The following is a 20,823-nucleotide window of genomic DNA, read 5'->3' as shown; positions in this document are numbered from 1 at the left end:
AAAGGTCCACTTTTAATTAAACAAATTAAAAAATAAGGTCAGTCCAAATCATAGTTATGCAAGTAACTTTACTCAATATGTTTATCTGGTTATGCATGGGGAGGTGACAGGGTTTGTTATATTGTCTTTACTAATATTCACAGCATACTGAAGTTCTAAATATATACCCGTATTTTTTGTTTTCACAGATTTTTAGGAAGCTATCACAATGAAGAGTAAATGCTGCAAGATACTGTCCGCCATTGTCAGCCGCTTGTTTTTCGGCCTTCATGGATCCCTTATGATAGCTTTACTAACACTGATGACAGGAAATTATTGTTACCTTCTACTACTAAGTATCGTTTTTCTATTGTTTATTGAGATGATCATCACTCTAATGAAAACTAAGAAAGGAGAATGGAAATGGTATTGTGAGCTAATATAAGTTATAGTATAAATTTATAACTTAAGTTACTTAATAATTAGATTGTTAAAAAAGGCATTTCCAATTGCAATCAAAGCAAGTAAAATAAATTACTATTATTAAAGGTGGCCATAGATATGAGAAGTAGTGACACATTTAGGCTGAGAAAAATGTTCCAGATTGTAGCTTAAATTAGTTGGTTATTTTATGGGCATTTCTGTTAATTGATAATATTTTATCTAAGATAAGCTGGTTCCCAAGATTAGCACGAGATTAGCACCATATTCGAAAACCAGTTTAAAGCCAATCTCCAGGTTTAAAAAAAATCCCTACCTGCCCCTAGCAAATCACTAGTGTATACTTTTTCAAACATCCAAGCATAAGATACAATTTCTAATATATAAAAACACAGTCAAATGACAGGCAAGGGTCCCTTTTCCCCTTATCTGCAGTGAAAGGGTTCTTCCTGCAGTGCCCATGTCACTTCCAACTGATGTGGACGCTACGTATTGGCTGCCAAAAGTGTCCACCACAGGGTTTGCAAGCGGTCCACCAGTCTTCTAGTCTAATGTCATGCTTTCATAATGTGAGGTGAGGTAACTAAAGTGCAGCTTCCAATTAACATTATCAATCACTGGTAGGGGTGCTGCAGATCTTTATGTTAGAGCAGACCTAGGTAAGTGATGGGTTTATTTGGTAAACTACTGAATTGCTTGGAACATTTGTTTTTTTTTCTAGCGGATGGGCTTTAAAGAACAATTTCAGACTATAAGCGAAACCTATCTTTAGCTGCAATTATTTGTCAAGAAACTACAAACATACTAAAATCCACTCAACGTAATTACCCATAATCTAAGTTTCCGCTAAGCCACTGCTACCTGATTTTACAAAGAACCTGTTGGTGAAGGGTTTGCTTCCTAAAATTTGTCTTGTGTAACTTACTCACTTTTTTTCATAAACCACCCAGTTTGGACTGGGTCACAACTTAGCTTCAAACTTCTGTGCAGGTCTAAAACTGAAAGGTGGCTACAGGAAACACTGTGATACTTACGCATTCTGCATGTGAGTGACAGTAAGAACACCCTAAAATGGGTGTTTTTAGGAACATCCTTCCTGAATGACATGCTTGTAAGCAAAATATTACCAAATGACCAAACAGAAAGGAGCTGGATTGACAAGTAAAGCACAGAAGAAACCATCTTTATTTGTAATGTACAAATATTCACAGAATAACTTTGCAGGAATAAACTGTTCCACTGCTACCACTGTACTTGCACATTTTGATTTTGTGTAAGTGGAACTTATTCCAGGCCATTGTTTGAACAGAACAGAGGGCAACATGGAAACAAACAAAAGAAACAGTAATTGGAAGCCACAAAGTGAAAAAGGGAAACAATGCAGATATACAACAGTGCCATCAATATTTCTCTTGATGATCTGGTAATTCACAGTCTTTATTTTGTACAAGACTGGTCCATTTACTCCATCCATGATGGCCGCTGTCTATCTAGGGTCAAGTCATTTCAGACAAGTTTTATATCCCCTGTTCTGCAGGATTATTGCCAGCGCTGTTTGTGGATAAACTTGAAGCAAACAACTAAATACACAGATGAAATACATATATGAGAGTTGTTTTACTTGCCAAAGGACTTGTACTTCTGCCCATTTAGATATGTTCAATGCACTTCAGAAGACCTATCTATTGTGTTCCTTTCCTTCGCCCCTCTTTGAGTTCTGCTGTACAGAAGACTGTATGAGGCTGATCCCAAGTCAAATTTAGGTATGTACACTGCATAAAAAATACATGTGTTGCATTGACCTGTGCCCTTTATTTTCTGCTGGAAGTTCAGCTTCAAATGAACCTGTACATCGTCCATGGTGGGCAAAGCAGCAGGTTCACTTTAAAGCTGAAACAGAACTCCAAGCAAGCAGATACACACAGAAAAATATATGTGGAGTAGCTGCTTAACCTTCCAAAGATTTTATAATTCTGTGCAAGCAATTTTAGGATCACGCACCCCTCACCCCTTCCACACAATACAGCCAAAATCTTGACCTCCACTGCAGCTTGTCAAGAACAGCATCATATCAAAAGTGAAAAAAATTCAAAAATGATAAAAAAAAAATAGTCTGGTTGACTGGAAACCTAAACAAACATTCATATGCATTTAAAAAGATTCTTTTAAGCAACTCATCCTAACTAGGTGTTGAATGTAACCTTTTTATTCCCACTACCACAAGCCCTGATGAAGGAGGACTGGCAAGAGAGTAAACAGTGCTCCAGGTCTGTCTCCTGTCTCACCTCCACTTGCACACTAGCAGGTGCTGGCCCTGTTTGTTACATTCTTCAAAGAAATCTGGTTGGCTGCACATCCAATAAAATTACCTTTATTGTAACATATTCCAGAAAAACACACCACAATACGATAAAAGAGGAGAGACAGCACACCAGCTAACATGTTTCACGATAACATCATCGCTTATTCATAGCTATTCATAAGCTATTCATAAAGATTCACTGGACTTGCTAAACATCTGTGGCTCTATAATTTTCTGGTTATGTTTATTACCAGTGCTACGGTGACCTTTTCTAGTCCCACTGGCTGCCCTCACTCCAAAAAAGAACCTTCAAATTAGGGTCAAGCCCTCCAGCAACACCTCAACCTCCTTGATTCATGAGTTAATTGTTAAGGCATAGGTTAAGGGCTATATGGTACAGGAAGAATGATTAATAGTTAAGGCATTATTTTAAGGTTCTGGTTGAGAGTGTAGGAAGTGTAACCTGGGCTGTAGCTGATAACTGCAGTGGAACGTCTTCCTTTGCTGCTGTTGTATTATCCTTCAACAGTGTGGACAGAGTTAAACTGAATATTCATTAATGCAGAAGTGCAGCAGCCACCATTAAGGAGACCAGTTTGCAATGTTCATCTATGGAGTGTCTCCATTGCACAAAGCAGCCATCTTGGCTGGGTGTAGAGGACAGTGATCGGCTGATGCAACAGAGCAAGGAGACAGTGAACTGGACTGATGGAGAAAGGGAGCTTGGCTTTGCCACCAGTAGGCGGAATGCAGGGAGAAATCCAATGTGGAGACCATGTGCTGCTGCAACCATTTTCTGTGCTGAGCAGCTGAGAGTACCACAAAGTTGGAGTGAAGGGGGAACAGTGCTGTGTCAAGAATTTGCTGGAGCTATCTGAAGCTGTGCAGCCCAGGAGAAGATGGCTGCTGTCATCATAAACTGTGCAATGCTACATGTGAGGGAATGTGGATCCTGAGAGCCCACACTGAGGATCAATTTTTCACTTGCTGGATGCAGCAAAAGACTGTGACCATTAGCATACCTCTGACCATCAAGATAGGACCACTGGCTACTACTGCTGAGTGCTAGCTTGTAAGAGAGGACTGTTTGGAAGCAAGTAGGTGTGTGGGAATATGACTGGGTTACTGCTGCTGGTTGAACAGGACTCTTTCATAACTGTCCACAATTGGGAGAGATTGTTCATTGTGCAGTGTGAGATATGATTTGGATGCCTAGTGTGATCAGACTGTGCTAGAGAGCACTCCAAGCACTTGTAAGGAAGGAAAAGAGAGACTGTCTCAGAAGGATTGAAAGAGAGAGATCCCAGCAACTTATATCCCTGTCTGACTCAAACTTGACATTTACAGAGTCAGAGCATGTGTCTGGAGACCCAGAAGAGGGTGTCCTGAGTCTGATAACACTGGTCTACAAATTTTGGAAAATGATCGACCTTCGAGATAAAATATTCTCATTCTTGCACATTTTATTAGATGAATTAGAAAACAGGTGATAAAGGTGTTGGTTGGATAAAGTTCTCAAGATATTCCACAATAAAGATTTATACACAGGCGAGTATATCTGCCTACAAGGGAGGGAGGTGTCTGATGATCATGATGCCTCGTATCTTCTCCACAAATTATGGTAGAACAATGAAAATGGTACCATATGTAAGTGTATAAATTTATCTTCACTTTGAGATGATTATTACCTAACTGTCATTTATTGTTTTTTCATTGCAAGGTACATTTGTCACATCTTTGCATCATACAGTTACATCTAGTGGCTTGTGAAAGTGTCATTGCCTAACATTTCCAAGGAACAGTTGTGTGATCTTTTCTCTCAGAAGCTAAGATGCCTCGAAACTGTGTAAACAACGCAGCTACCTTCTGCTACATTTGTGGCAAGGATATATTTGCATCTCAAAAGTGCAGTATGACAGCAGTGGTAAAAAAGGCATACCACTTATATTTTGGATGCAAAATAGGGGATCAGGACAAGAGTTGGGCCCCTCATTATTGTTCCATTACATGTGCAACTTATCTGCGGCATTGGCTAAACAAGAAGAAAAACTCCATGCCTTTCACAGTCCCAATGGCGTGAAGGAACCCACCAATCATGCTAGCGACTGCTATGTTTGCATGGTTCCCCCAATTGCAAAAGGAATCTCAAGAAAGAAGAAATGGACTGTGGAATATCCAAACATTCCATCCGCACTTCGTCCTGTACCCCATGGTGAGGAGTTACCAATTCCAGATCCACAAGAATCCTACTCTTTAGACTCAGATGATGATAAAGATGATAAGCAGGATACAGCTGATAGGGGGCTGTTGATGTTAGTGGACCCAAACTTTAGCCCACTGTATGCTCCTCCTGAACCACATCTAATTTCACAGGGTAAACTAAATGACCTGGCCAAGAATTTGGAATTGCCTTAGGATAAGGCAGAGCTACTGGGATCCAGATTACAACAATGGAACCTTCTAAATTAAACTGATGTTAGTTGTTATTGATAGCAATAAAAAGATACATTTATAATGACTGGTGTTTCACCATTTGCATTGCTTTATCACAGTTTGCAGAAATGTTATGGAGCATAATCGCACTTCCCCTTCGTAGTTTTGAATTATTTTGATGCAATTTTGACCTGAAGCTGTATCTTGGAAACTGGTGCCAATTAATACTCAGGTCTTAATTTTCCTTTATTAGTGACCTAATTCTGGTAAAATGTAGCTACTTTAATTTCCGAGGCTTTCTACTTGTAGACCAGTGTAAGAGCACAAGTTCATTTTTTTGTCTGCTGGGAACTATTGTGCTTTCCTCAATGGCCCGAACTTTGCCGAACAACTTTTTTTTCATCCATCACTGGCCAGTGTGACAAAATGGGGACTGTTATAGCAAGTTAGGACTGTCTTTATATACTGTTGCTAGGTAAATGCAGTTTTATTAATTACTGCTTTTCAGATTACTGCAGGTGTTTGACCTCTCAGAGTAACATAATTGTCTTGGTGTATTGTATTGTTTGTTCATATACACTTGCTAATCTTCTACTTTGAGGCTATGCTTGGCCTAATATATCTTTTGAATAACCTCAAGCTGTGTTGGTAAGTGGTAGGTGAGCAAGGTGTGTCATCTTCAGGTTTGCAGAGAAATCACAAAACAATTCAGGGGTGGTAATACAGAAACATGTGGATTAATTGTAAAGGGTTGCTTAGTTCTAGACACCAATTTAGACAGAGACAGTTAGGGGAGCTGCAGAATTTACACTTTTTCACAAAAATACCAGAGCTGAGAACTGTCAGTACAGAGATGAATCATCACACTACTTTCTCCTCCTGTCCTCATCTGAACTTCAGCAGAGCCTGATCAGCTCTCATAGCCCTTGGCACTGTTTACATAAGATTCCAAATACAGTAAATTCCAAGGAAACAGGTAAAAGATACACTCACACAACACAGATGGTGCCTTTGCAATTAAATTAATACAAAGCCTTTGTCATAAAAAACCCTCAAACAAGGTTGGGTGGCATGTTAACGTTCCTTACAATCTTTTATCCATAGATAATATTTGATACTGGGTAATATTCCTTCTATTGTGTATTAAAGTATGTATAAAGCCAAAACATTGCTTTTCTTTCATTTTGGATAGGGTGACAAAGGGCTAGAACCCCTGGCAGGCTTTATTGCTGTGTCCTTGCAGTGAGATTAACTCTCTGTTTGTCCCATTGACTATTGGCCTTGGATTGCAAGTGAGTAAACTCCAAAATGTTGAGTTTTCACCAAAACAGGAATGAAAATGGTACACTTATTTTGGTGACAACTGTCTAAGAGTGAACTTCCCTGCCTTTGGAGAGATTTCCTCTCACTTTGTTGTGTCTTCAGGACAGGACGTGAAGGAAAAATATCCCATGGAGACATTGTCCATGTAAAAAAAATGACAAGTGTTTGTTCTCAAACTAAGAGAAATGTCTTAATAAAAGCATAAACTGAATGAAATATGTAGAATGCTATAGTTATTCTCTTTGTTATCATGCTGCTTATACAAACATAGGTGCAACAAGCAGCTAGTAAATTACCAAGTCATCGTGGCAGCTTGCATTTTCAGAAAGAGGCCAGTTTTGGCAGCTTCCGTATGCTGATATAGGAGACTTATTTGTATTAAAGGGTAAGCTCACTTTTGAAACATGTTTCATGTTCCCTCCCTAATCCCCCCTCCCTGTGACAGTGGGCAGGAGATCTTCTTACACCCGCTGTCACAATTTAAAAACAGTATGGCAGCATGGCAGAGGTTCCTGCGAATGAATGCCTACAAATACCATCAGCCATTGCGGCTGACAGCTTGTAGTTCTCAATGAACTGCAAGGGTACTGGTGAAAGCTCTTGTAGTCCACTGATTCTTTCTGCCATTCAGTAACTGTCTGCCCGTATGTGGTACAGCCAGACAACTTACTGAGAGTCTGCAGAATCCATCTGCTGACCATGGCTGCAATGCCTTACAGACTGCAGTACAAAAAATTTAATAAATGCACATTTATTCACTTCCACAAAATGTGTGTTTATTATTTTTTTGTGAAAGGTGAATTTATCTTTTAAATCAGTTGTACTTTTTTATAACATGTTTTGAAATTATTTCTCTAAAATATTTATTTTACAAGCATACCTTTAATATAGGGTACACTCATCTTTGCAGAGTCTTCTAAAGAGAAAGATTAGCAGTAACTTGTTTCATACTTTTCAGAAACTCAAGCAGAGAGCCAAGCAGAGAGTGAGGGAGATGAGATAAACACTTCCTTCAGGCCTGGTTCACATTTTTGCATTTTTATGTGTGTTTTGGAACACACAAAAATGTATGTGCCATAAAAATACATTGAATGTGCCTATTCACATCTGTGTGCTTCCACTGCTAAAAATGAGGCATGCCTGATTATCAGTGAATTTTTAAATGCTTTGATGCCCAATATTATAATACAAACACATATTAATGTACTACATGCATATTAAAAAATGCGCTTAAAAAAAGGATGAAAGAGCACATGAATAGATGCAAACCTAGCCTTGCTCATTATATGTGTTTATCATCTTACCTTCACTTATTCAGGTCTGTAAACAGGTTTTTTTGCAAACAAGTAACGCTTACCTTGTAAATATATGAAAAAAGCCCTGAGCTTCAGTTGCTGGGGGTAAATAAACAAGTCCGATCCACTCTGAAACGTCCATTCAGTGGTCCAATGTAAAAGCCTCAGTAACCAACACCAATTTAAAGCAGAACACAAGTTATTATTTTTTTTACCATGCAGTGGGGCTGTGCCCCCCACTGCATGGATCAGCTGCTCCTTTCTTCTAGGGGTGATAACTAAGCTCATACTCACCTGACCCATCAATCCTACTGAGAACCGCGCTCCCCCATGGTCCAGCGGTGGACTGTTCCTGTCTGAGTAGCGTGCATTGAGTGTGCTGATTTTAGCAGCAGTTCATTTTCAATGTAGTAGCAACTTTGGGAATACCGGATATAGCTCTGGACACAGACTTGAGGAAAACAAACTTTTATTAATCAGCGCTGAGTGGCCCAGCAAGGGCTCATGCCAGCAAGCTAAGTTGCTTGAAAAACATCTCACAGAGTATACATATCAGCAATTACGTCACAATACATATATTTCCTCTTTCACTTTCTGTACATTCAAAAGGCTTTCCAAGCAATTCAGAATATAGCCTTGCTAGATAATTTATCTTCTGCTACAGATAAGAATACCAGCTACAGACTGGAACACATTACTTCATAGGAAATAAGGGAGGGGGAAGTGAGCTGATGACCTTGTTTTTGCAAACAGAGGCTGTTAGAAATGTTAAAGTTTAAAGGGGAACTCTGTAATACTTGGGTGCTGCCACAACAAGACCACTGTACCTTGGGTGCTGCCACAACAAGACCACTGTACCACGGGGGGGGGGGGAGTTAAAAGGACTGGTCTTATGCGGGGTCAGATGAGTATATCTTCGGTGTCCTCTCTCCTAGAACAAAATGAGCATTTAACCTGTACAGTGTGGGCGTAGCCCCACTACACGGACAAAAAAAATGTTCCCAGATTTCTGCTTTAAAGTAGGACAGTGATCAAACTATAAAAGCACATTTGTGATGTTGACTGCCCATACAAGAATGCCCAGGCTCCCTGTTTTCCTAAGTATCACCTGGAACATTTTGTAAATATCTGTTCACCCTATCAATAAAACCATTGGATAAGCACTTCCTTTCATAGGGTGCTAATACTCTTTCTACTGCATTGAAATCAATGCAGTGATGCTATCCTTGCCGCTGTTGTAGCAGCTTAGATGCTGGCACCATTGGAAGCTCTATCAGTAAATATCCCTGCCTAGCTTCACACACACATATTTAGATTGTCAGCACATCTCTATCTGCAGTAGTTTAGAGAGATTTAAAAACCCTGTCCTCTCCCACCATCTCTAGCACTCTTTAGAGGGGTGCAGGGGAAATCCAGTGTCTGCATTTGCATTTACCCTTAACAAAAGAGGTAAAGTACGGCACATTTATTTTAAAACATTTAACGTGCCTTGAAAATGACTTTTTATAAATAGGGGTTTTAGATGAACTCTGAGTCAGTTCAGAAGCTGAGGCCCTATGTATAGTGTGAGCCTTAGATTCAAGGAATATCAGGCCTGTAGAAAAATAGTTAAACACAGTTCATAACATGTTACATGTTATACTCATATTCAGGGTGGAACATGTAGCATGTTACTGTAACACTGGCCCCTGCACTCCCCTGATTCCCCCTGTTGTGACAGCTAGCAGAGAACCTTCTCCTCCAGCTAGCTGGGCAGCTGCATCATTCATTCTTTCACAGAGTTCATTTGAATGGGATAGGACAAGTCCCGACGGCCTTTGTAACTGTCGGCTTGTAGTTCTCAATGAACTACCACTGTGGTAATTCATTGATTCTTCTTCTATGTGTGAAACTACCTGCCTGTACAATGTATGGGCTGGCAGCTCACACCGACAGTCTGCAGGAGCCCTGCATGGCAACAGAGATCTGCTGATCGCTAATGCAATGCTTTCCAGAGTCTTAATAAAATAGTTAATGCACATTTTTTTCCACATGCAAAAATATGTGCATTTATTTTTTATTTTTTGTGAAAAAGTAAACTTATCCTTTAAAGATAAAAAAGGTACACCAACACCACAAGGAAGATTGGAACCTGTAATCTTAAAGGTGGTTGGAAACAGAACTAAGAAGTACAATGCTGTAGTGTTTATCACTGCATAAGCCACTTGGTATAATGGTTTCTCTGTTCTGCCACAACTCTTTAAACTGCTTGATCCCCACTGACACTCCTGGTTGAAGGCTGCTCACATCTGTGTGACTTACGTGTTAGTAGGCTACCACTCTATAGTGAACAGAAAATAGGCCACAAGCAACTGGGCTTAACTTAAGGCAAGGTAATACAAGGCATAAACCAATAAACAGTCAAAAATCATGTTAGAGTACGGTAGACTAATTTGAATGTTAGCCTTAAGTATGGCAATTAAACTAAACCACATTAACCACTTGCCCTCCAGAGGATTTACCCCCTTCCCAGCCAGGCCATTTTTTACGTTACGGCGCTGCGTTACTTTAACTGATAATTGTGCGGTCAAGCAGCACTGCACCCAAATGAAATTTACATCCTTTTTTTCCCCATGAATTAAGATTTATTTCAGTGGTGTTTAATCCCCTGTGCGTTTTTTATTTTTTGCATTATAAAAAAAAAGAACAACAATTTTGAGAAAAAAACATTTTTTACTTTTTGCTGTTAAACATGTCCAGTAAAAAAATTTAAAAAATCAGGGTTTGTCATAAATTTAAGCCAAAATGCATTTTGCTCCATGTCTTTGCTAAAAAAAAATCCCAATACCTGTAAATTAACTGGTTTAAGGGAAAGTTATAGCGTTTACAAATGGCGGAATACTGTATATACTGGAATTTTTTTTTCCATTTTTACTAGTAATGGCGGCAATCAGCAACTTATAGTGGGACTGCGGTGGGCATTCAAACACTGGGGGGAATTGACTTGGTGCCACTGACATTTCCAGTGACATCAAAACAGTGATCAGTGCTAAAAAGCATTGACACTGTACTAATTGCACTGGGCAGGAAGGGGTTAACATGAGGGGCGTTCCATAGCATTATTAAGGACCAGCATAAACAGTGAGGTATAAAATGACAGTAAAGGAAGTCTCACAGTAACTCTGCAATAGCCAATCCAAGAAAGTGTCCTGGAGTTCACTCTCTATTGATACCATGAGATGTGGGTATGTGTAAGTGTTCCTGAATGGAGCACCCCTGGAAGGTGGTTGTGTGATACCTATTGCCAACTGTGCAATGTTAAGACATCTGACATTGTTGTATGTGGAGCTGTCACTTTAGGACCATGCAATGGATGGCCGATGGGCCACTAAGTATGGCTGTCGCTATTGGCTTTAACTGTGTGCAGCAAGGAATTAAGCTTGGTAGTTTCATTCACTAATCCTGGCATGCAACAAGTCCGGTTCCAAATGTTTGGCAGTCAGTTGTCCCAGAAATCTCAGTCCTCACAATCAGGTCCTCACCAGGGGCGGACTGACAACTCATGGGGCCCCTGTGTTCTCACCCACACTCAAACCACACCCAAAAAAGCCTATGAAAGGTTCCAGGGGCATCTCATGGGGCCCGCTACTGACCCCGAGCCCTCGGGCATTGCCCAAGTGCCCAAATGGTCAGTCCGCTCCTGGTCTTCACAAGTCACATGTTGGCACACACAGCAATGAGTCTGCCCAGCTCTGGTACCAAGACACAATGAATGACTGTGGCTCAGTCTCTCAGCTCTCTGGATGCTCAGGACACAGCAGCAGGTCTGCACACTCTGGTTCCTGTACTGCTCTATCTCCTCTATAACAGTCTCTCTGGAGGGTTCTGGCAGATCCAAATGGCAGGTCTGTACACTCTCCCCCTGGCAAAAGACCCTGACCTCTCTAGAATTGTCTAGGAACAGTCCTGTCTCTCCTCCTTTTGTCAGCAAGGATTTCTGGGAGCTGTAGTTTGTAATTGCTTCCCCCCCCCCCGAGCAGTGCTCCTCCAGGACTACATATTCCAGTGTCCCATGTAGTTGCCATGTTATCAGTCTCCTCCTTTCCGGCTCTGCTGCTGCCAGGAGGAAATGGGGCGAGCGGAGAATTGTCACACAGTCCACTCTGCTCACAGCCAGTGGCGCAGCTGCAGTAGGGATAGAAAGATACATCTGCACTGTCTTTGTACATGGGGGGGGGGGAATGAGTGGAAGGAAGAGCACACAACTGGCAGGCATTCAGCTACAATACTATTCTGCTGGAGTCCCAAAAACACAAAATAAGCCACCAGTCCGCTTAGGCCATAAGGCTAAAATGAATGGACGGGGCACTTCATGGTTTTATGGCACCAAATACAGGAATGTTTTAGCAGAAAAGCACAATCTTGCCTTCTTGCACCTAATGGCAGTGCCTCTTGTGTTTCAAAAGAACCTTCGTATGGTTGTAAGCAAGTCTAAAACTGTGCTATAGTAGTGACCTACATCTGCTCTGTTCTAGGTTTTCCCCCATGGTGTTTATATATCTGTTTTCCGTTCTTCCACCGATTTTTATCATGGAACTGGATCTCCTAGATTTCAGAATGGGATTAGGCAATACGACACATCATGCGTGTATGGACAGTGTATGTATCTTTTAACTACAGACCTCTATTAGGTAGAATGTATGTCTCTGTATCTCTGAAAAACATGTATATTTCCTTATGTTTTGATAATACTGCAAGTACATAAAATTACATGTTGATCTGTCAGAAATTCAGAGAGCTCCTATTTTTAGAAGACTGACAACACTGCATCTGCCACACTGAAATCCTAAGCAGTGTTGTCAGCCCTGTCTAAGTTCTCCTCTACCGGAAGTAAAAGGAAGACAACCCTATTTGGGATTTTATTGCAGCAGAGGTAGCGTTGTCAGCAAACTACAGGAAGTTTGAAACTTGCTGGATTTAGGTAACTTACTACATTTGCATCATTTAGGAGACGTAATTGCCTTTTTCAATCATTAAGGACTTAGGGCTGGTTCACTGCATTGCAGCACAGTGGATGGTGTGCAGTGCAATCCATCTGAGCTCAGCACACTGATGATGTTTCCTTTTTTTAAGCAAAATGTATGGAAATGTCACAAAGAAATCTCAAAAAATGTAATTGCACTGTGCCTGCACACCACTGCAACGTAGTGTTGTGAACCAGTCACATAGAAGACAAGACATTTTCCGCTATCCATGCGGTGGGTCTGCTCTCGAAAAGCCGCCAAACAGTCCCATCTAGTGTGAACCAGCCCTAAAACATTTTTTAACATATATAGCAAAGAAAATTGAGACTATGTTAATAAATTAACTTGTGCCATTAGCAACCAGCCAAACGTAGCTTTTTCAGCAAGGCTGCAGTGATTTACTGCAGTAGAAACATGAAAGGGAAAACCTGATTAATTGTTGAGAGTAACTGATAAAAATAACACTTTTGTGCATGGGTGTTGGAATATGCACTTTGAAGTTGCTTTGGTTTCTAAAATTTGGGTATGAAAAATAATTAGTTTACTTAGGGCCAGTAAATTTTTAACTTAGACTCAGGTCAGTCTGGTCTACCATTTTGGTAGCACCCCCCCCCCCCACTCCCTCCCCCATAGTAAAGCTATACTGCAGATTTAATCTAGGGGGTATGTCAGAGAGGAAGCCAACACTCTTCTTTGCTTAAAGTATTACTAAACCCAGGGCTCTGCATTCACTATATCTGGTCTCCCACAGTACACAGAACATGGAAGTGCAATTATTTTAGTAAACATAAACTGCTAAATACCTTTTCTCATCAGCAGTTGGAGCAGTCTTGTGACTTCTATCAGTGTCCAGCAGAGCACTGGTTACAGCTTGTAGAAGGAGTTTTCATTCTCCTGTAGGAGGCTGCAGGACCCCTGACCTCTGTCTGGAGAGTGCTGATTGGCCCTGTGTTGATCACATGCACTCTCCCAAGAAAAAAACTCTCTAGCAACACACACAAAACTGAACATGTGCAGCTTGCCCTCGAGCCTCTGTTCTATCAGGAGATATTTAGGAGACACTGGAAGAAAGGGAGGATCAGAGAAGACAGGGTCAAACATCCTTTTTACACAATGTCTTTTAGATTGTAAGCTCTAATGAGCAGGGTCCTCTGATTCCTCTTGTATTCAATTGTATTGTAACTGTACTGTTTGCCCTCACATTGTAAAGCGCTGTGCAAACTGTTGGTGCTATACAAATCCTGTATAATAATAATAATAATAATGTGGAGATTAACCCCTTAGGTTCCACAGTGAGTATAACAAGCATGCTTTACTGCATATACAGACTGATTTTACTGTTGTGGGTTTAGTAACACGTTAAGCTCTAGAACACGGGTGTCAAACTGGCGGCCCTCCAGCTGTTGCCAAACTACAAGTCCCATGAGGCATTGCAAGATTGACAGTTACAAGCAGGACTCCCACAGGCAAAGGCATGATGGGACTTGTAGTTTCGTAACAGCTGGAGGGCCGCCAGTTTGACACCCCTGCTCTAGAATGTTGGCCTTCTGAAACCTTCATTGCATATGAGCTAGGAAGTGGCTGCAAGACCAGCAAACAGCTTCTCAGGACTGGTTGTCTGGTGAGCAAGAGTGGAGAAGAGGCCTGCAGGAGTGAGGAACCAGATAAGTATTTCTGTCTGTTACATGCCCTTGCCCTGAATGAGCATTAGAACCATACTATGGGTGGCTACCAAAACTGGGTTTTTATCAGGTGACAAGAATTCAAGTTTAAGAGCTTTGTCTAAATTCCAAGCCTACATTTATAACAATCTTTTTTAAAACTAAACACAGGCAGAAAATATCAGCATTACAGTGGAGATATTGATTAGGCTGCTTTACTAACAATTTCAATGAAGGAACACTTACTGGATGGTATTTGAGAATATGTCCTTTTGTCAGTTAAAGGAAATCTGTACTGAAAGAAATAGGTAGACTACCATGCTGACCTCCTTTTGAAAATAGCTTTAAAGCGGAACTCAAGGCAAAAATTACTAGATACAGTTGAATAGCCCATTAAAAGATAACATTTTAAAACCAACTTTCTCTGCAATATTAATTTTCCAGCATTATTTAACCCACTTTTTCTGAGCCTTCATCTTAAACCCTCCGCTGCCTGTAACTGGGCAGTGAAAGAAGAAGCAGCACAGTGATGAGCTAATCTTTCTGTCTCTCTGCTCTCTCCTCCCATCAGCATGCTTGTCAGCACATAAACTGATTGGCTTCTTGTGCTGCTACTTCCTCTTACACTCAAGTTCTGCTGTACAGGGTTTGGAAGAGACTGATACCAGGTCAAATTCAGGTAGTTACAGATATTTCATTTATATTAATGCAGTTATTGACCTAATAATGATTATGGTGTTGTATTAAATTGTGTCTTGTATATCTACTGTACGTAGAGTTCAGCTTTAATATTTTCTGCATTACAAGCCTGGAGGAATATGCAGATCAGTTCTGAGTTTTCTCTGACTTTACTTTTGGGTTTGTGACTCAAAAAGAATTGAAGACAGACACAATCAGGGAATAAGCATTTTTTAAAGGAGGTCAGCCTTCATCTTTCTCTCAGCACTAGTTTTCTTTTACATGTACCTCAACCTGGATGGGTCTCAGGGACTACTGGCTGGGTTAGGCCCCTTTCACACTGATGGTCCATTCTTCGGGCAGACCCGATCGGACTATGCATAGACCTCTATGGACCGGCGGGTTTCAATGGACATGTGTCTGCTGACACTCGCTGGTATCCGATCTGATCCTGTACGCCACAAACGTTCCGTTCCCTTCCATCTGGCGGATCAGATTGGATGACAGTCAGGTGGAAATGGACAAACTGCCCCATAGAAGTCAGCGGGCTCTGCAGACCTGTCATCTACCTTCTCAGCATGGATCAGGGTAAAGATCCCCTGCTGAGCAGGCAGATGCGCTGACAGGTATGGACCATCTGAAAGGGGCCTTAGACTTTTTTTGACAGTAGAATATGGATAAACCAAGATAAAAGGTAACTTCTGGGGTCTTCTGAGCACATAAACGTGCACAAAGGCAATGTCACTCTAAAGTGACATGCGTTGCAGCACACCACAATGCAGATTAATGCTCTACTGTGCATTGTGGTGCACTGCATTACCCAAAATAGTTCATGTTTGTTATTTTTAGATGTTTTGATGCATTGCCACCCCATTTATTTGAATGGGCTACCCTAACACAATACACATTAGCACACCAAAAAAATTGTCAGTGCAATGCACCAGGATGCCAAGACCGGAATGGGCCCTGATTGTGAGAGAAAATGTAAAATTCATAGTGGTCACTGGAACAGGATAGGGTAAATCTTTCTAAAATCTTTCTATAAAGGCTTTTTTTTTCTAGTGACTGTTTTCTAAGAGCAGATTTTTCTGACTTTGGAGAAATTTCCTCTCACTTCTTGTTGTAACAGAAAGTGAAGAAAAATCAACCCAATGGGACACAAAAAGCAAACAAATTAACAGAGGTTTTACCCTTCCCTATTCTAGGTAAAGCTAACAACACCAAAAAATGTTTTAGCCTCACATACACTTTAAAAAGTTGAATACTGTATGGATATCCAATCCCTACCCAATGTCTATAAAACAAAGTGTTTTTAACTGCCTGCTTTGAAAAGTGAAGCAACTTCAGTCTTCTCAGTTTAGAGTCACATACTGTATATAGAAACATATGTTTTTTTTCTCCAAAGTAAAAACTACCATTTTGCTCTCTCCCAGGTCTACACTGAATATTCAGATGAACTTCAAGCCATGGAGGAGATACTGATTTTGGTCCTGGTCATAGGACGCTGGTTGATGCCAAAAGGTCACATGAACAGAGACCAGCTCTGTCAGCTTCTCTTGACTTACATTGCGTTGGGGGCAGACATACTGGATGTTTTACAGCTAATCAAGGAGTCAAAAATTAATACTGACAAGCCTGTAGCTGTTGTTGGCTTGTGCCTTTTTTCCTGGGCAATCCTGCAATTTACAGTAGTGCTCACACAGACGGCATCATCAGCATCCCATACAACAAGCCTCACAGAAAAGTCGCCATCAACAAGTGACAAAAAGAGTCGCAGTATGCCATCATGCTGCACCAATGAGATGTGGAGTGTTATCATCACGATTGGGATGCAAGATGGACCATTTCTTGCATACCGACTATATTTGGTCACTGCACAGGGAGTTTTTAATGACTCCATGACCTTTTTTATTTGTAAAAATGCTCTGACGGTTATAATTGAAATCTACAGAGTTGGAATGTTTCTGGGAAAGGACAGCTGTAATAGATGTAAGAAGAAGACACTTCAACATACTACTGTAACTAACCAAACACATAATGCTGAAATAGAGCTGACATAATCAGTGGTGGATTCTTTCATATCCTAAGCCATGGACTAATTTCAGTTCATTGCCCCCAGTCAGTTTAATAAGATCATGCAAGAGCGTCAGTGGGGAGCATGTATCAAGCAAACTAGCAACAAAGCTAGACTCAGATCAGGCTGCCCCACATTTTGCAATGTCTATGCAACAGTATTTATGGATATTTGTGACCCCCTGTGACTTCAGTCTTTGGCAGTCAATTGGGACAGGTTAGCATTGTCTAAAGTAGAATTAACAAGGCAGCTAAGACACATTTTCACCAGGATGAGACAGATTTTCAGAAACACAATAAGGAAGTGGTCAGGGGCATCTTTTTATTCACTTTAGAGCAAGAGATGTAAAACTTTAAATCAGAATTAAAAATCTTCCAGTCGAGATGAAAAATTATTAATCCTTGTGCTACTAGCCTTAGTAAATAGATAGGAAAGTACTGTATGTCATATTTACTTGCTTTTTTGTTTTTTGGGTTTTTTTTTACATTTCTTCAGTTGCTTCCTGGTTTCTGGCTTCTGGCCTAGGCCAAAATGATGGCATACATTCCAGGAGTCTTCATGGACATTTTTATTCTTGCATGGGGAGGAGGGGCTCTCTCAGCTAAGTACACCCTCCTGTCTGCATGCCTGAACAAAGGGAAGATGGATTCCAGGAAGTGAATTGTACATGAATCATAAAACTGCTGGGGTAGGGGGGGCGTGTTTTTCAAAGCGATTTCTCAATAAAAGAAAGCATGGAGACATGGATGGATCTGTGAGCTTGCTTTGAATATTAACCTCCCTGGCGGTATGATTATTTCATATTTTTGGTGCTGAAAGCAGTACCATTATTTTGCATGGAAATATGTAGTTTTTTTTATTGTAGGCTGTAATATTTAGGAATAACTCACTGAAATCTGTCCGAACAAGAGTCTATTAAACATCCCGGGTATGATAAAATTTGAAACACAAAATCATAAATTATAATTTAATAAATAATCATAAAAAAATAATAATATAATAATAATACATTTAATTCAATAATATAATCAAACCAAAAACACTGAAATTTGAAATATAGCGCCAAGTTCGCACATCACTGAGCAAAGTCGCAAAATTGTTTTCAGTGTCTGATGATGAATTTCCCCACAAATCATCACTCGATTCTGCAAGTGGTTCTGATTTACTATCGCTGTTCTCTAGCTGATCTAAACCCGCTTTTGACCTAAAGGGACCCTTTTTGGACGCCATGGACTTTTCTAAGTTTCCAGGCAGAAAGAACAGTCAAAATGCAGACAGGGGACAGTACAAAGCACTAGGGACAAAATGTATGTGAAATGGTTTGAAACAGCAATGTTTTACTATGTAAAATTCGTTTTGAAAAAAATGAACTTTTTTTTAAATTTTCAAATTTCCCCCCGCCGCCGCCCGTACATCCTGACGTCACAGGGACCGGAACACAGAAGCCGGATGTCGGCATCAGCTGGAGAAGATGGCCGGGGACGCTGCAGGGGACACATCGCAGGAGCGAAGGACAAGGTAAGCTCTGCAGGGAATCCCTATGCAGCGCCGCATGGTAAGCCCGAGTGTAGCTCGGGGTTACCGCTTTTGGTACAGAAACTTTACCCCGAGCTACACTCGGGAATACCACCAGGGAGGTTAAACATGAATGAAATAGCATTTTCAGTTTGTAATGCTTGGATACAGTTGAGTTCTGCTTTAATATTATAATACATTTGTCTCCAAATCTGTCTCTTTGCTCATGTTTAGTATTGCTTAGCTATGCAACATGATATATGTGCTCCAGTGTCAACATACATTTCTGGTTTGCATCTGATAAGCATTTGGGAGCCTTTCCTGAAAGATTGGGAACACATTCCCTGAAACTCATAAAGACCAGCGCAGACAGATTTAGCGAAAGTGTCTCTCATGCGCTCTAAAAGTGATTCAACGCATGCCAAATTCATGTGCCTGTCTAGAACCTGTACCTGAATTTGACACAAGTTGCACCACTTTTAGAACACACACAAGACACTTTAGCAAAATCTGTCTTAAAGACAAATTTCTCTCAACCAACATGGACTATTTTTAATCCTTATGTTCTAATATAGATAGGAAAGTATATCATATTTACTTGTTTGAAACTTTTTTTTTTTACATTTCTTTAGTTACTTCCTGGTTTTCAGGCCTAGGTAAAAGGAAAGATTTTGGGAGAGATTAGAGGAACTGAATTTATTCTCTCTTGCAAAGAGGAGATTAATGGGGGATATGATCAAGATGTATAAATACATCAGTGGTTCATATAGTGAACTGTGTAGAGCTATTCACTCTGAGGTCATCACAGAGGACAAGGGGGCATGCTTTACCTCTGGAGGAAAAGAAATGTAATCTCCAAACATGGAAAGGTTTCTTCACAGTGAGAGCTGTGAAAATGTGGAACAGACTCCCTCAAGAGTTGGTTTTGGCCAGCTCAGTGGATTGCTTTAAAAAAGGCCTGGATTCTTTCTTAGATACACAGAATATAACTGGATACTAACATTTATAGGTAAAGTTGATCCAGGGAATATCCGATTGCCTCTCGGGGGATCAGGAAGGAATTTTTTTCCCTGCAGGAGCAATTTGGATCATGCTTTGCTGGGTTTTTTTTGCCTTCCTCTGGATCAGCTGTGGGTATAGGGTTATAACCTTTTTCTTAATGGTTGAACTGGATGGACTTTTGTCTTTTTTCAGCCAGACTAACTATGTAACTATGTAAATGATATCATGGATTCCAGGAAGTAAATGCTACAGGAATCATCTGCCCTTACTCAAGATGGAAATGGCCTGAAATGATAGGGATATTTTTTTAAACAATTTCTCAGCAAAATAAAGCATGGGGACATGAATGGATGGCTATGTTTTCTTTGTATATTAAAAATGAATTAAATAGCGTTCCCAGATACAGTGGATTCCACTTTAATTAGCTCCATTTTCGTAAGCTGCAAACTGTCAGTATTTTATTTTGAATTTGGCACAGGTGTCGATCCACAATGTGGAAGTGGCACAAATTAGATCTACCTGAATTTGGCACACTGTCAGAACCAAAAATTGTCACAGAATTAGGCACAGCACATTTACAAGAGCAATTAAAGAGTGGCACAGCAGCTTTACTGAATTTCCACGAGTGTGCTTGAATTTTTTTATACTGGCTGTTTTGCAGTGGTATATTCTAAAGATTACACATGAAATTGTGACATTATTGAAAGGATGCTTCCATATACAGGGAATGTGTTGTGTATGATTGTTTGATTATCTAAAGTAGTCCTTTATTGGGAGAATTACAAAGACTGCCTTTGCTGAGCTCCCTCTGAAAAACACATCTGAAGATTTTCAAAGCTAAGACTGGCTGACATCATATTTTTTTTGTAGCCTCATTAGCCCCTTGGAGCCTGGGGCCCTAGGCAGCCACTCCTTCTGCCTCTGTTATAATTCACCACTGGACATAATTGTAGGAACACAATCTCACCACAAAGTTTGAAAACACTTTAAATAAGAAAATTAAAGGAATAAAGCTTGCATAATCCTTAGACTGTAAGGGGTTTATTTACTAAAGCTGGAGAGTCCAAAATCAGACTCCCTTCTGCATAGAAACCAATCAGCTTCTAACCTCAGCTTG

The 20,823-nt window shown here is 40.4% G+C and overlaps 1 protein-coding gene and 1 long non-coding RNA gene across 2 annotated transcripts in view; both read left to right on the top strand.

Moving 5' to 3' along the window:
* The window catches only part of LOC149447922 (transmembrane protein 26-like), a 45,632-nt gene extending 25,579 nt beyond the window's left edge, over positions 1 to 20,053 (top strand). Inside the window, exons 2-4 of the mRNA XM_089651851.1 lie at positions 189 to 405; positions 12,288 to 12,411; positions 16,549 to 20,053. Of these exons, the coding sequence (XP_089507977.1) occupies positions 209 to 405; positions 12,288 to 12,411; positions 16,549 to 17,175 (948 nt within the window). The 5' untranslated portion in view covers positions 189 to 208 and the 3' untranslated portion in view covers positions 17,176 to 20,053. The remainder of the gene's footprint in view (positions 1 to 188; positions 406 to 12,287; positions 12,412 to 16,548) is intronic.
* On the top strand, positions 433 to 6,694 carry LOC149447923 (uncharacterized). Its single transcript, XR_016305808.1, has 2 exons — positions 433 to 2,183; positions 4,443 to 6,694. It is a non-coding gene; the product is annotated as an uncharacterized LOC149447923 (long non-coding RNA).
* Positions 20,054 to 20,823: the final 770 nt, after the last annotated feature.

Source organism: Staurois parvus, unplaced genomic scaffold, assembly GCF_062004578.1.
Source record: "Staurois parvus isolate SC_StPar_1 unplaced genomic scaffold, SC_StPar_1.0 ptg000663l, whole genome shotgun sequence".
In the NCBI taxonomy this organism is placed as follows: Eukaryota; Metazoa; Chordata; class Amphibia; order Anura; family Ranidae; genus Staurois; species Staurois parvus.
This window is presented reverse-complemented; position numbering and strand designations above follow the sequence as displayed.